The following is a 12,834-nucleotide window of genomic DNA, read 5'->3' as shown; positions in this document are numbered from 1 at the left end:
TGTCAGTAACAGAAAACCACTCCATAGAGGCCTTTGAGTCACTTTTGAGTTTGTGCCTCACCTGGTTCTCATTTGCCATATGGCGTCTGGAACCAGAGACCACATTCAAAAAGAACAACTTCGCACATTAAAGGAGCAACTCGCCCCTGGAAAAAGCCACTGTCAGTCAAAGCTGGTGTTCTCTGTAATCAATAGAAGCAATAATACTTGAAATTGGCGCCATAGCTGTGGAGAAAGTTGTACAAACAGCTTGTGGTTTCACCTGTTCTACATTCCTACAACACCCAGCGTGCTTTGCGCACCTCCCTCTGAAAGGAACGGCCCAGCGAGAGACGCTGGAGTGAAACACTACTGTTTTCCAGTCAAGGACATTAATCGCTGCAGGCAATGGCTCAGAGCGGTAGAGAGTCCGAAATATGATGAGAATATACCGATGGATCATCTTAAAAAATCTTCAGGTCTGCAGTCTACATTTTAAACCTGACAATTTTGAATGAGACATGACATCGGAGGCGGACGTCCTAGATAGAGGAAGTGTAGTTGGAGAAGCAGCTAGCGTCCTCCAAAGGCACAGAGTGAAATTGCATTTTTTTCCAACCACAATGGCATTAACTCCCCATATCAGCATGATAGGACTGAGGTTGAAAATCGGCGAACTGGCCCTTTAAACAAGAAAAGCCTTACATACAACCTTAATCAAAACAACTCAACAACTTATTACATTCGTTTTTTAATGAGGTGCATAAAAAAAAACCTTTCCCTCATCAAAACATGGCCAGAGAGACAGAAAGATATTTTCTGTAGTTCCCAGAATGTATTTAAACAATATTTAGACACCTGCTACATTCGATATGACAGTGGAGTTAATGGGGACTGCAAGTTTTTTCAGGAGGGAAAAAAATATGTCACCTAGTTGCAGCACAACTCTGCAAGCTAGGCGAGGACCTGTCAATGGCACAGTTAAATGGAGCTCCATTAGTGGCTGTGGTCAATAGAGGCCCTTGTAAACCTGGTAAGGTAAGTAAGAGGCGTTAGAGAGGTAATTACAGAAAGCAGTCCATGGAGACGCTTTAAGCTGCCTCCCTGTATGATGCTCATTGTTGGTGCCAAGTGGCTGCACTAATAAGCCCCTACTCTTTCGTTCTCACACACTGATAACTTATGTGTTTCAGTTTTAACATTATTCTGCCTTTTGCTGCACTTAAGCTGTATTTCAAATGTCTCAATGTGGTATTTTAATGTATAGCTAGTTAATCTGCTGGGCCCAGTAAAATAGGCCCATATTAGACCCTGATTGATACTGGATTTCTAGGGCAAATATATTACCAATGTTTGGCAGTTGCAATATTTAGTGACATAACGCTGGCCCTTCAACATCTCAGCCTGCATGTAGTTTCGCAAGTATTGTAGTGTTTTAATTCAGCTCATCGCAAGTGTTCAGTATCTCACCTCTGCTACAGAGAACAAAAACCTCAGGGCTTCCTGTTCCCATGACCCCGTATCAAAAAATAGATTATAGGTATCAACATACTGCCTTAAAATAACTGTATAACTGTGTATAAGAGTTTGCTTCCACAGCACAATTCAAAATGTGACCCCCAGTACCTGTTAAAAACCTGTCAGTGATGTAATGTAACAGTGGATATCTCAATTTGCTAGTTCTAAAAAAATCATTTTCACTTTTGAGGACCATAGTTGAGCCTCTGAGAACTGTGGGCAGCAAAGTGGGGGCTTGAGCATAAGCAGCCTATGAGGAAAGAGAGGAACATCTAATGAATTGCCTTTCATGGGAGCACAAAGCCAGAGGGCCTTGAGGAATGTCCCCTCGCTCTGAGGGACAAAGGAGGCAGGCCGGCGTCGCGGCCTCGCTTGGAGGCAGCAGCCTGGAAGAATGTGCAGAGGCAACTGTTGTTTTGCATCTGTTGATCAGATCCTTCCCTCTCCTCCATCACTGTATTTACACATGAAAACCAAAACAGATCAATTCAGTTATTAACTTACTCATTTGTCGGTCTCCATAGCTAATGGCCTCAGCAAGAGGGCTCCATCCCTGAGCGTTCTTCACCTTCACAGGTGCATTGTGGGCCAGCAGCAGGTGGGCACACTCTGAAAGAGCGACATGAAGACAGTCAGATAATTAGCTATTATATAACAGCTTTATTACATTTGAATTAATGGCTTTACAACAATGAAAAACAAGACATCACACGTACAGCAGGCAAACAAACAGCAGCACAAACACAACAGAGGAAAGAGAGACATCTTTACATAAATATGTGCTTTCCAAACATGACTCAGTGTGTGCTCCTGCAACAAAGCTCTGTTTGTTTTTAGTCTTAAGAGCAGATTTTTCAGAATAAGCACAGGTGTGCTTGGGGGCGGCGGTTTCGCACAGGCTCATTCATAGTTAAGACACCTGCAGTGAACTTTTGTGTGCTGTAAAAGAAGATCAGCAAATCTGGGGTGCTGCGAGAACCAGTGAAGCAACATCTGAAGCGGCTGTTTTTCCCTGACCTTCTGTCTTACTGCTTTCGTCTTAAAGCAGGCGTAAGCAACTTTGGAGAAACTAGAAACAGTAACGTGGATTTTGAAAGTATCTGCCAAGAAAAAAGTCCAAGCTGCAGCCCAAAAAAATGATTGTCTGTCTCACTTATGGTGAAGGACAAGTCCATGAGAGATTGTTGAAGAGAGAAGTGCATCCAATTGTTGTCCACTAGCTCGCTAGTTTTAGCGTGAGGGAGAGTACGCTCATTTGCAATGACTGCAGGTTGGCAGGTAACAGATTTTGTTGTCAGAGCTGATTATTAATTGCATATGGGATGTATAAGAAATAAAAAAAGGCAAAATAACACTTTTTAAATTGCCTACCCGAGCTTGAACCCGGAGCCGTCAGAGACCGTTTTAACCCAGTCAATAGAAGATGAAATAATGAATGTTGCCCCATTATTTTTTAACAAGAGCAAAACAAGCCTCTTGACCAAATGATGAAAGCTGTCTCCGAGGGGACTCCTAAGCAGCAGGAAATTGGTTTTCTTTTAACTACAGAGGAAAAAATAGAGACACAGATGGACAGAAGAAATGCTCTGGTAGTTACCCAAAATGTCTCATTTTAGAACAAACCTTGGCTGAATAATCTCCAATGACTTTTCTCATTTGTCTTGATGCCTTTCATAAGCAATGCATAAGACACTAAATGTTGAGACATAGTAGAAATTAATAACGCCTTATTAATGGCTTCATACATGGACAGGACACACCTGTTTAAACACAAAAGAGTCCTGACGTGAGTTTGAGAAGTTGAGACTAATGAGCAGCGATTTGTCATCACCTGTGATGTTGCTATGGTTACAAAACAAGCCCAAGAAACTATTTTTAACTCCATGCCAACACTGTTCTAATTTTTTGGTTAACATGTCTTTAAGAGAGGAACCAATCAAAAGCAAGGACTGTTTTCTACTGTGCTGCCTTTCTCTCACTCCAGTTTAATCTGATCACACTTTTATCACAAGCTCGTCTGACTGGGATTTGTAGTAAATTTCAAAACTAAACTCTACAAACATGTGATTATAACTAAAGACATTTCCTTTGGCTTTAAATCAATGATATAAAAATAATCCTGGTTTTAAAGGGGGACAGATTGTGTGTAGGACTGAGATGACAGCTGACCCATTAACCAAAGAGCCATATGGGACCATCGGTTACACAAGACTCTGCATCCTACTTCAGGGCCTATACTGCAGCAACATGAGGAAAGATTCTCAGGAATTAAATGTCAAACTTCACAAAAAGAGTAACCCTCCGAGCTGTGCTTTTATTCCAACGATGGGAAACCAGCCAAACGAGCCTCGTCTCTTTTCTGTGGCGAGATCGGCAGCGAGTGCAGCACAAAAATCCCTTCGCTCTCCGGGCAGCGTGTCAACAAACTATACAGCCGGCCAAAACTGAAGCCTGTTGTTCCGGCTCAGCTGTCAGTTTTGTCATGACATCATTCATTATAATGTTGGCGTCTGTGCAGCTCGCTGCCTCAGCACTGCCCTGCCACAGTCACGGCCCCGCGAGCAGAAAAAACACTCGAATGCAAAGCAGAGGCTAACTGCTAACAGTCTGAGTGCATGTGTAGAGCTTTGACTTATTGTCGCAGGAACTTTATTACAGCTGTTAGACAAGCCTCTCTCATTGCAAACCTTTGACTCAACCCTATTAGTCATTGTGAACAAATTCCAACTGGTTACTGCCCTCATGTCCAGACTTGTTTCTATTCTAAACATCCGTATGAAAGCTATTAAACAAACAGAGCCGGCCTGGTGTCCACAACCAGAGAGAGGACAGTGAACGCAACACATAGAAACATAGTCATAGTCAAAAATATCACTAAACACCCCACTGATCTACATACTCACTATGTTTTATTAATGAGAAAGAGGCCAGGGTCTCATACATTCTTTATGACAGCGAGGAATACATTTTGAAACTCTTCCCAATTAAACATGTTACCCACACAACAAAGAGGAGCAAGGCTCTCCCAGGAGTGCAGTTAGAGAAAAATAGAGCTTTTAGGCTACATTCTGTACAGAAACAATTAAAAGCAACACTATCGCTCAGGTGTACTGTACAGGTTCGCTTCAAGGTGGAAGCACGGCAAAGAAAACGAGAGTGAACAAAGACAGGCCGAAGGGAAGCGATTGTGTTCACACGAGGGGAGCAGCCGAGGTTCAAAGACCTGGCTCGTGACTCGTCTGATTTTGATTTCTTTTAAACTTCTGTCCAATTCCGCGCGACGTGATCCGAGTGTTAACTGTGGCTACTTCTGAAAGACTGACTAATATCGGCCATATTGCAGCGTGCTTTAATTAAATAAGGAAGCTGCGTTGGCACTAGAAAGAGAGGCTGTAGCTGCCGAGTGCCTCACAAAGAGCCTAACATCAGCAAACACAAAAAAGCAGAGCTCTGTGTTTATGTATTAGTCTGATCCGTGCCGGGACGCGGGGATGGAGCTGCTGATAACAGAGGCTGATGTCGAGTGCTTCAGCGCTGGCTTTCTGATGTAAGCCTCCCCTCAGGTCTTTGACCTATATATCACCCCGCTAAATCCAATGATTGTGTAATAATAATGACAACATTGAGCAGATATACATTACATAACCGTGCAGGGAAGGGCCAGGCCATCATGTGTCGTGCACTGTGAATCTGCTGGCTTGTGGTCATGAGGAGGAAGAGGAGTTGACTGTACAGCTCTGAGGATTTAACCAGCACTGATGAGAATATGTGAATGATTTGAGTCCCCATTGTGTTTGGAAACAGGGTTTGAATAATATTATGTCATCATAATTTTTCAACGCCTAAGATGACTTATCTGGTAAATATGAATGACAAAAAATTGGCAAATCCTTAAATATTAGAATCTAGAAGCAAGAAGGTTTTCTATTTTTGCTTGAAAAATAACTGAAACTAATCATCGATTATTAAAATAGTTGCTGCTTAGGTTGCGCTAGTATCCGAGGAGTCAGCGCAACAACCAGGAGCTACAGTTGGGATCAGAATGGGATGTTTCAAGTCTTTCCCAGCACTTTCTTTGCTTGTGGCTCAGCGGTAGATTCGGTCGCCTTTCAATCAGAAGGTTGGCGGTTCGATCCCCGGTTCCCTTAGTCTACATGTTGAAGTGGCCTTGGGCAAGACACTGAACTCCAAATTGCTCCCGGTGGCATTGCCAACGGTGTGTGACGGCGGAGCAGCCTCTGCCATCAGAGTATGAATGTGTGTGTGTCAAAGTGCTTTGAGTAAGCCACATAAGTACAGTCCATTTACATTCTCGCCTGCCAGCTAACCAAAAGAAAGCATAAAATGATGTTTAAAATTCAATATAAATATATATAATACAATGCGACTCATGAGTTGTTATTTTCCTCCTAGAAAGCTGGAAGAGAATAATCAAACAACTGCAGTCCGTTCATTTGAATCAAATCAGAAAAAGCCGCCTGGATACATTAACATTTAGCCTATAATTCATTAGCCCAACCGGCTGTGCGATTCGACTCGATACACAGCTGTGAAAGTATTGATAAAGGAAGTCTCCCTGTGGGTCTCTGGGTTGATTGCACATGCAGGCGCCGTACAGAGGTGCTGCTCGAGTCACTTACGACTCCAACAGAGGAATGAGGGAGGCAGAGCGGGATGGAGAAATAAAGTGCTAATCTAATGCTTCACTACGTGCACGGGCTACAGATGGAGCACTTGTTAAGAGGCTCTGTGGGTTGTTAAAAAACCCCAGCATCACCAGCCATTCTCACCCAGGCTGAGTACATCTGCAAAAAGGCTTTTTCGCTCACTTCCTCGCCATCGATCACTCACTCCGTGACCTGATCAGAGTTCAAGAGTCACAAAAGGGGTCAGACTTTGAGGCAAAGGTGAGGCCCTCCGACACCACCTGGTTCGCTTTGAAGACTTAATCAAACCAATGCGCTTTTTTTCTGCACACAAAATTGTGAGTGTACATCATGAGACTCTAATATCCACCTTCAGTTCAACATGTGTCTCTTGTTGTTACTGACAAGCTGATAAACTGCAGCTCTGAGGGCCTTCAGATGGACTGTGCCAAAGTGGCGCATTGTCGCCAAAAAAATCACAAGGTTGTTATCTTGTATCTCCTAAACCAATTTGAAATATCGGGCATGGGAACAGATATCAAAAGCGCTGGACAAATAGAAAATTGTTTCTGTCCTTTGAGGGGGACATGAAAGGGAACAGGCTTCAGCAGATAAAGTCTTAATCTCGTACCTCTGACCACGGTGTCATCTTGGAACTACAGCTACAGCTTCCCCGTAATGAAAATGTACTGCTTTTGCTTGTTTTACATCATTTTATGCTGTTTATATTTAGTTTTTGAAGTGTTCGTCAGACAAAACAGATGAAGACATTAAAGATAAACTGAGAAAATAAAGGATGGCAGATTAATCAATGACAAAAAGAGGTAACTGAGAGTCAGCCGAATACACTTTTCCATAAAGTACTAAATTAGTATGGATGAAGCATTTTGCCTTGATGTGCTGTGGCCATTTTTTATAATACAGAGAGCTGGGAAAACACTTCTGTGACACTCTTTCTTCAGTATTTCACTCCTTTCTATTGGCAGAGCATCAAATATGAACTCTGTTATGCTCCGTTTCGACTGCTGTATTTTTCAGCTGTACAACAGTTAAGATTGAAGGGGCTACAGACGTGCCTCACTGTTATTACCAGCCTTGTAAATAACACGGACACTCAGCTGTACACAGAGAAAGCCTTGTCCTCTCCATCCCAGCAGACCAGCCACACCCAGACTATGATCTCATGCTGTAGCCTTCAGCCTGTCTGGCCCGAGCATCCCAGGAGACAGAGAGGCAGCTCAGGCAGGAGATAGGCAACCTCATTAGCACAATCAATTCTATAGCGTCCCATCCGCCACTGCACTTCCGCACGACGTTGTCTATATCACCGATAGGCAGGAGCAGGAGGGCCTTCAATCTGGCGACAGGAATTGAACTTTGCGAATGTGAAATCAATTGAAACCCGTGCTCGAATAACAGGCGCTAAACAAATAGGAACGTGCAGTACGGGTAACCCTATGCTTCGCCGAGAGCCTGCTGCACAAACGGGATTAATTTTTCAGAAGCATGTTCTGAAGACTGCCTGTGATATTTAATGTAAGCATCGCCTCACAAAGGGGCAGTGCGTTAATATTTCATGCACATGCTTTCAGCTAAAGACAAATACATGCAAGGTTTCAACAATGCTTTGATACATCATGACACAGTGAAATAAACACCAAACTGATTGTTATGATAGGATGTGCGACAACTTGTAACCTGATTTCCAGGTTTTTTTTGTCAAATGCTGTGTTGTATCTTCTGTGTGAAAACTGTGTGAACTTTTGTGCCCTCTTCTTTACAACTCTCCACTAAAACTCTGATCAAAGCTAAGCAACCCCTTTCAGCACAAGCAGAAGACTATTAACAGCACACTTTGCAAATATTATGGGATTTAAAAACGACATGACTTATCTTAACAAATTATCTCATTAGCCAAATTTAAACTCATTGAGCTGGCGGTGGAACATTTCTCAGAACAAGAGACTCCAGCTGCTGAGAGGATCATATTTCTTGCAGTGTCATCATTATCTAATCCCTGCTAATTAAATTTGTTCTGATATTTTCTACACATGTATTCAAAAAGAAATTCTGCTTATAACAAGGCGAAAATCCATAAACACGTCCTCTTTATTCATGCATGAGCATCTTTCCGTCTGGGATTTGTGTGGCGATCTGTGACAAATGTCTGGTGGTGCTGAGCCAGACAAATGCACACACAAAGACAGGGAAACTAAGTGAGACACACACACACAAGTAAAACAGAAGCACAAACAAAAAGACATGCAGAGTCGCAGAGGGATTCATTTAGAAAGCCATAGAGACACACAGAGAGAGAGACAAAAATAAACCGCATGGCAGCGCATCTATAAACACTTCTCACCTTTGTGGCCCATCATGACAGCGAGATGCAACGGCGTGTTTCCTATAGGGCGAGAAAAAAGTGTGTTGTCACAATGAGAGATGAGAGTCTGTGATGAGCACAGTGCCTCTAGGACTGTCACACTCAGAGTCAATTAGATGTTTAAATTGGGAGGCAGAATCCAGTCAATTCTTAATGATACGGTGAGTATTTTCCCGTTGTGTGTTCTTCTACCATAACAAGCAATATTGTGGTCTATTAACCTAATGCACCCATGAAATAAGGTGAATTTAACCGGCATGTCTACAGATATAAAGTAAACACTGGATGGAGAGAAATGCTCTCAGGGAAAATAACATTTCAGTCAGGTGTGGATAAGCGCAGATTTTTTTTTTTCCCAGGATGTAAAATGCGCCTCATAAGCATTTGGAAAATCCCTCAAGAGGAAGCCAACGTGCCCTGTCAGCTCCTTCAGGAGGAGGAGAGTGGTGGGCACGCATCCAAAGTAAAGAGGGCCTGCCCTGCAGAAGCCCTGATGTGGGTAAAAATACAAGCTGGGGGATCAGCCAGCAGCCCCACTCCACGTTGTGATAAACTGCAAACTTAGGGCAGTGGCACAACAGAGACAACAACAATCGCGTCTCCAGTTCAAGACATTTTTTTCTGCTGAAGTTCTGCTACATTTTTGCCATCAACCCAACTCAATAGAAGTTAATGGAAATTGATTTGTGTTACATTTCAGGCATGGAAAAGTAACACTTTAAAAACTCATCAGCAGTGTTCCTTCCAGATATCTGTATCCTGGTTACTCTAGATCAGTGGTTCTCAACTGGTGTAGCCTCAGGACCCTCCACTACCGAAACAATGACAAATGGAGACCCATATTTCTGAAAATTTTCAACCACTCAAATGTATTTAATAAGAAAAATGTTGCATTTTGGAGCTGAGACGGAAGAAAACCATCACAGTATGTCATCACAAAACACAACAGTATAACAGTCAAGCAAAATGACCAGGAGGCGGCAGTGCATACGAGGAAAATATTCCCTCTACAATTTATTTAATTCATTACTTTTTCAATAGAATTAACTCAAAGTGCAAAATAATGCAACTACTGAAGGGCTCATCAAGTTTTAAGAATGTAACTGTAGCTGGAATTACCCAACCAGTGGATACATGGAGTGTGAATAAACTCCACTACTAATGCAGGCACATCATAGGAAACCATGTCCTTCAAAATAAAAGCGCAGCACAGACCTTTTGCCACAACTTTTTTAGTATATTAAGTAAACATCTGCGACCCACTGAAAACAGCTTTTGGGTCCTGAACCACCAGTTGAGAACCACTGCTCTAGATAATCCACAACTTGTTGTCAGTGTTTTTCTTTGGCACTTTCATCTATGAAAGCATGAAAAACCAAAGTGCTGTAATGATAATGCGATTCACTGTTAGTATCAATGCAATTGTATTATGTTTAATAAAGCAGGACAGACAAGCAACTATTCTTCATGTTTCTCTGAGATTCTATAGGCAATGATTTATAGAAAAGAAAATCACCCTATGAATAAATAATAAAAGTAATTGTGAGTTGCAGCTCTGTAACGCTGAACAAGGCAAAACCTTGAAGCATAAGAGCAACATAATCTGAACTGGTTTGACACATCTACTAATATAGTAAGTGGGAAGTCATTGAGCATTCACTGTTTATAATACTTGCAGTACATGGGGCTAATGTTGGGCTTACAGGAAGACTTAATAAAGCATTTATACTTTTATACCCTCCTTACAGATTCGATTGACATCAGTGCCAGTCAGCTAAACTCATATGTAGATAACACACAAACTGCTTTCACTAAGCCATGCTGCTAACCCTCAACAAGATGTTAAAAACCATTAAAGACACAGGTTAAAAAACAACACTGGAGGCAGATTCACTGTCTGACCTCTGGTTGTATTACACCGTATCACACCACGTCAGAGGTTTGACTACAGGAGAAACAACATTCCAGGGCTGACACTGAGCCCAAGTACGTCTTTTGTCTCAGCACATGAACCGGAGCAGGGAGGATTTCTTTAAAAGTCGTTGTGTTGTGTTATCTGAGCAGACTTTGAACCACACAAGAGGAGCTATCAGTCGCCCAATATTCTCTAAATACACTGACATTTGGCTATGAAGAAATAAAGGTGAATTATAACAAATTTAAACTAATAAGATATATTAAAGTTGCAGAATGGAGGAGGGATTTAAGCTTCTGATGTAAACAATCATTCCTACACACTTAATTGTTCAGTTAACTTTAAGAAACAGGATTTAAGGACAGTGTAATGTAGTGAAACCAAACTATTCCTCATTTTGGGAATCAGTTCTCCAGGCCTGTGGCAGGGAGAAGCCTCGCCTACATTTAGAGCCACTGGAGACTGATGGCCTATCAGCAAACTAAAACTAAGCTTCACTGGACCTTGAAATTGGTGGATGATCATGATGGGTTTTGAGATCCTGCCTTCAAAGATGAAAGCTGACAGACTCACCATGGACGTCCTTCTGTGCGATATTCTGCGTCCGTATGAGCGAAGACAGGCGTCGGACATCTCCTTTAAACACACACTCATGCACTGGAAAGTCCTGCCCGGTTCGGATAATGGGGTTTTTGTTATTATCATCGATGACTTCCGATGATGGCAGTGTGTTTGTGTTGGCATTAATCTGCGACTGTTGGTTCTGCTGCTGCTGCTGTGTGGATGAAGACTTGATTAACTTGTGATTGCTGAAGATTTTACTCGCTCTGCTCTTGTTGTTCGTCTTGGAAGCGGTGAACGTCCCGGTTGCAGCCTCCTCGTCCGGCTCCAGTAAATCCTCGTCCTTGCTCGGCCTGTGGTCCTTGCGCAGGGAGCGGATCTTCTCTCCGGTCATTTTCTAAACAGTTGACGTTGACGGAGCAGAGGGTGTCGTCTCTGACGATGACCCTCCGGGCGAACTGATGCGATTCGCCAGTTGGAAGTCTCCCCGCAAACACTGTAAATTGTACAACATGTAAACACTTGCTTCTTCGCCGACTAGACAAAAACGACCGTTTGTTCGAAAACGAACAAGTAGAAGGTCCCTTTCACCGGTTTACCCAGAAAACAAACAGTTTGGTCTCCTCCTCTCGTCCGAAACTGTCGTCGGTTACTGGTTGCTGCACAACATAAGCGGCTCCAGTTGACTACGAGGGAAGATTCGACTCTTCCGCCCCGTAGTATCGCGAGAGTTCGGGAAAGGTTACTAACGGTCACTTGCTTATGCTTACAACTTTGGTACATTTTTTTAATCCAATACACACAGGTGGGAAGTTATAAAGAGTACTAAAGTGCCATACTTGAGCAACATAAGTACCGATATCTCACAGCTATAGCAGCTACAGTGTTTTTTCTGATAATGAATCTACCGGTATATACAATTATATTTATATTATAATATTATATTATATTATAATGCTAGTCCACTCAATTGTATACATAAATAAAGGTTCTTGATATTCAGAAATTGAAATTTAATTGTTAATAACACTACTTAATATAATTTAGATCATTTCGGTGTAACAAATGGTTTGACTGCAACATGTTTTTAAATATTTTTGGCCTTGTATTTTGTACTCTAATGATTCACCTAAGTAAAGGTTCTGATATCAGTCTGTTAAATCCTCTATAAGCAGTAAAATTAGCCTACAGTAAAAGTTATATCATCACAATATATTCTTAGTTACCCAATGTGAATTGCAGGTGTAAGATATTATTTCCAAATGAAATGCATACAGACAAAATGAGATCTGCAGGAAAAGACACACAGGTGTATACTTAATTACTGTCCTTTATTTGCCTGCAGGGTATATTTCGACAAGATCAATAAATACTTTTGTATCACAGAATACAAATTATTACAAGACAAAAAGACTTCCATAGAACCAACTTCCAATAGCTAACAAGCATCTGTACATTATTGGATGTAACAACAACCATCAAGTGTACCCTGTTTTGCTGTTGTCCTGCTTATGATTATAACTGAATCTACGCAGTTTTAATTCCACACATTTGTGTAGTACACAATATTTTGTAATTACACAATAAACAAATGGTTTATTAGTTACTGTAATATTGTGGAGTGTATGTTCAATATTAAAGTTTTAGGAGGTCCTACTTTTTATTTCAGCATATACATTATGTAGACATTATGTAGGTATTATTTATGGCTTTTGTATTCATTTACTTAGATCCCCCACTGATTGTTCCTGTATGTTTGTTTTTTATTATTTTCTGTCTTTCCACTTCTATTTTGGTTGTATTTTTCAAGGACGCACTTGTTATAAGTACAA

At 41.6% G+C, this 12,834-nt stretch overlaps 1 protein-coding gene across 2 annotated transcripts in view; it reads right to left on the bottom strand.

The window, feature by feature from the left end:
- Positions 1–11,656, bottom strand: part of LOC138607526 (ankyrin repeat domain-containing protein 13C) — a 28,292-nt gene extending 16,636 nt beyond the window's left edge. For both annotated transcript variants that reach the window (XM_069680150.1, XM_069680151.1), the window contains exons 1-3: positions 11,015–11,656; positions 8,506–8,547; positions 2,002–2,106 (exon numbers count right to left, since the gene is read on the bottom strand). In XM_069680150.1, the coding sequence (XP_069536251.1) occupies positions 2,002–2,106; positions 8,506–8,547; positions 11,015–11,396 (529 nt within the window). In that variant the 5' untranslated portion in view covers positions 11,397–11,656. The remainder of the gene's footprint in view (positions 1–2,001; positions 2,107–8,505; positions 8,548–11,014) is intronic.
- Positions 11,657–12,834: the final 1,178 nt, after the last annotated feature.

Source organism: Semicossyphus pulcher, unplaced genomic scaffold (genome assembly GCF_022749685.1).
Source record: "Semicossyphus pulcher isolate SPU_LCO1_2020_fin unplaced genomic scaffold, fSemPul1.0.p SCAF_4, whole genome shotgun sequence".
Taxonomy (NCBI): Eukaryota; Metazoa; Chordata; class Actinopteri; order Labriformes; family Labridae; genus Semicossyphus; species Semicossyphus pulcher.
Note: the sequence above shows the minus strand (reverse complement) of the source record. Positions and strands in the feature narration are given on the sequence as shown.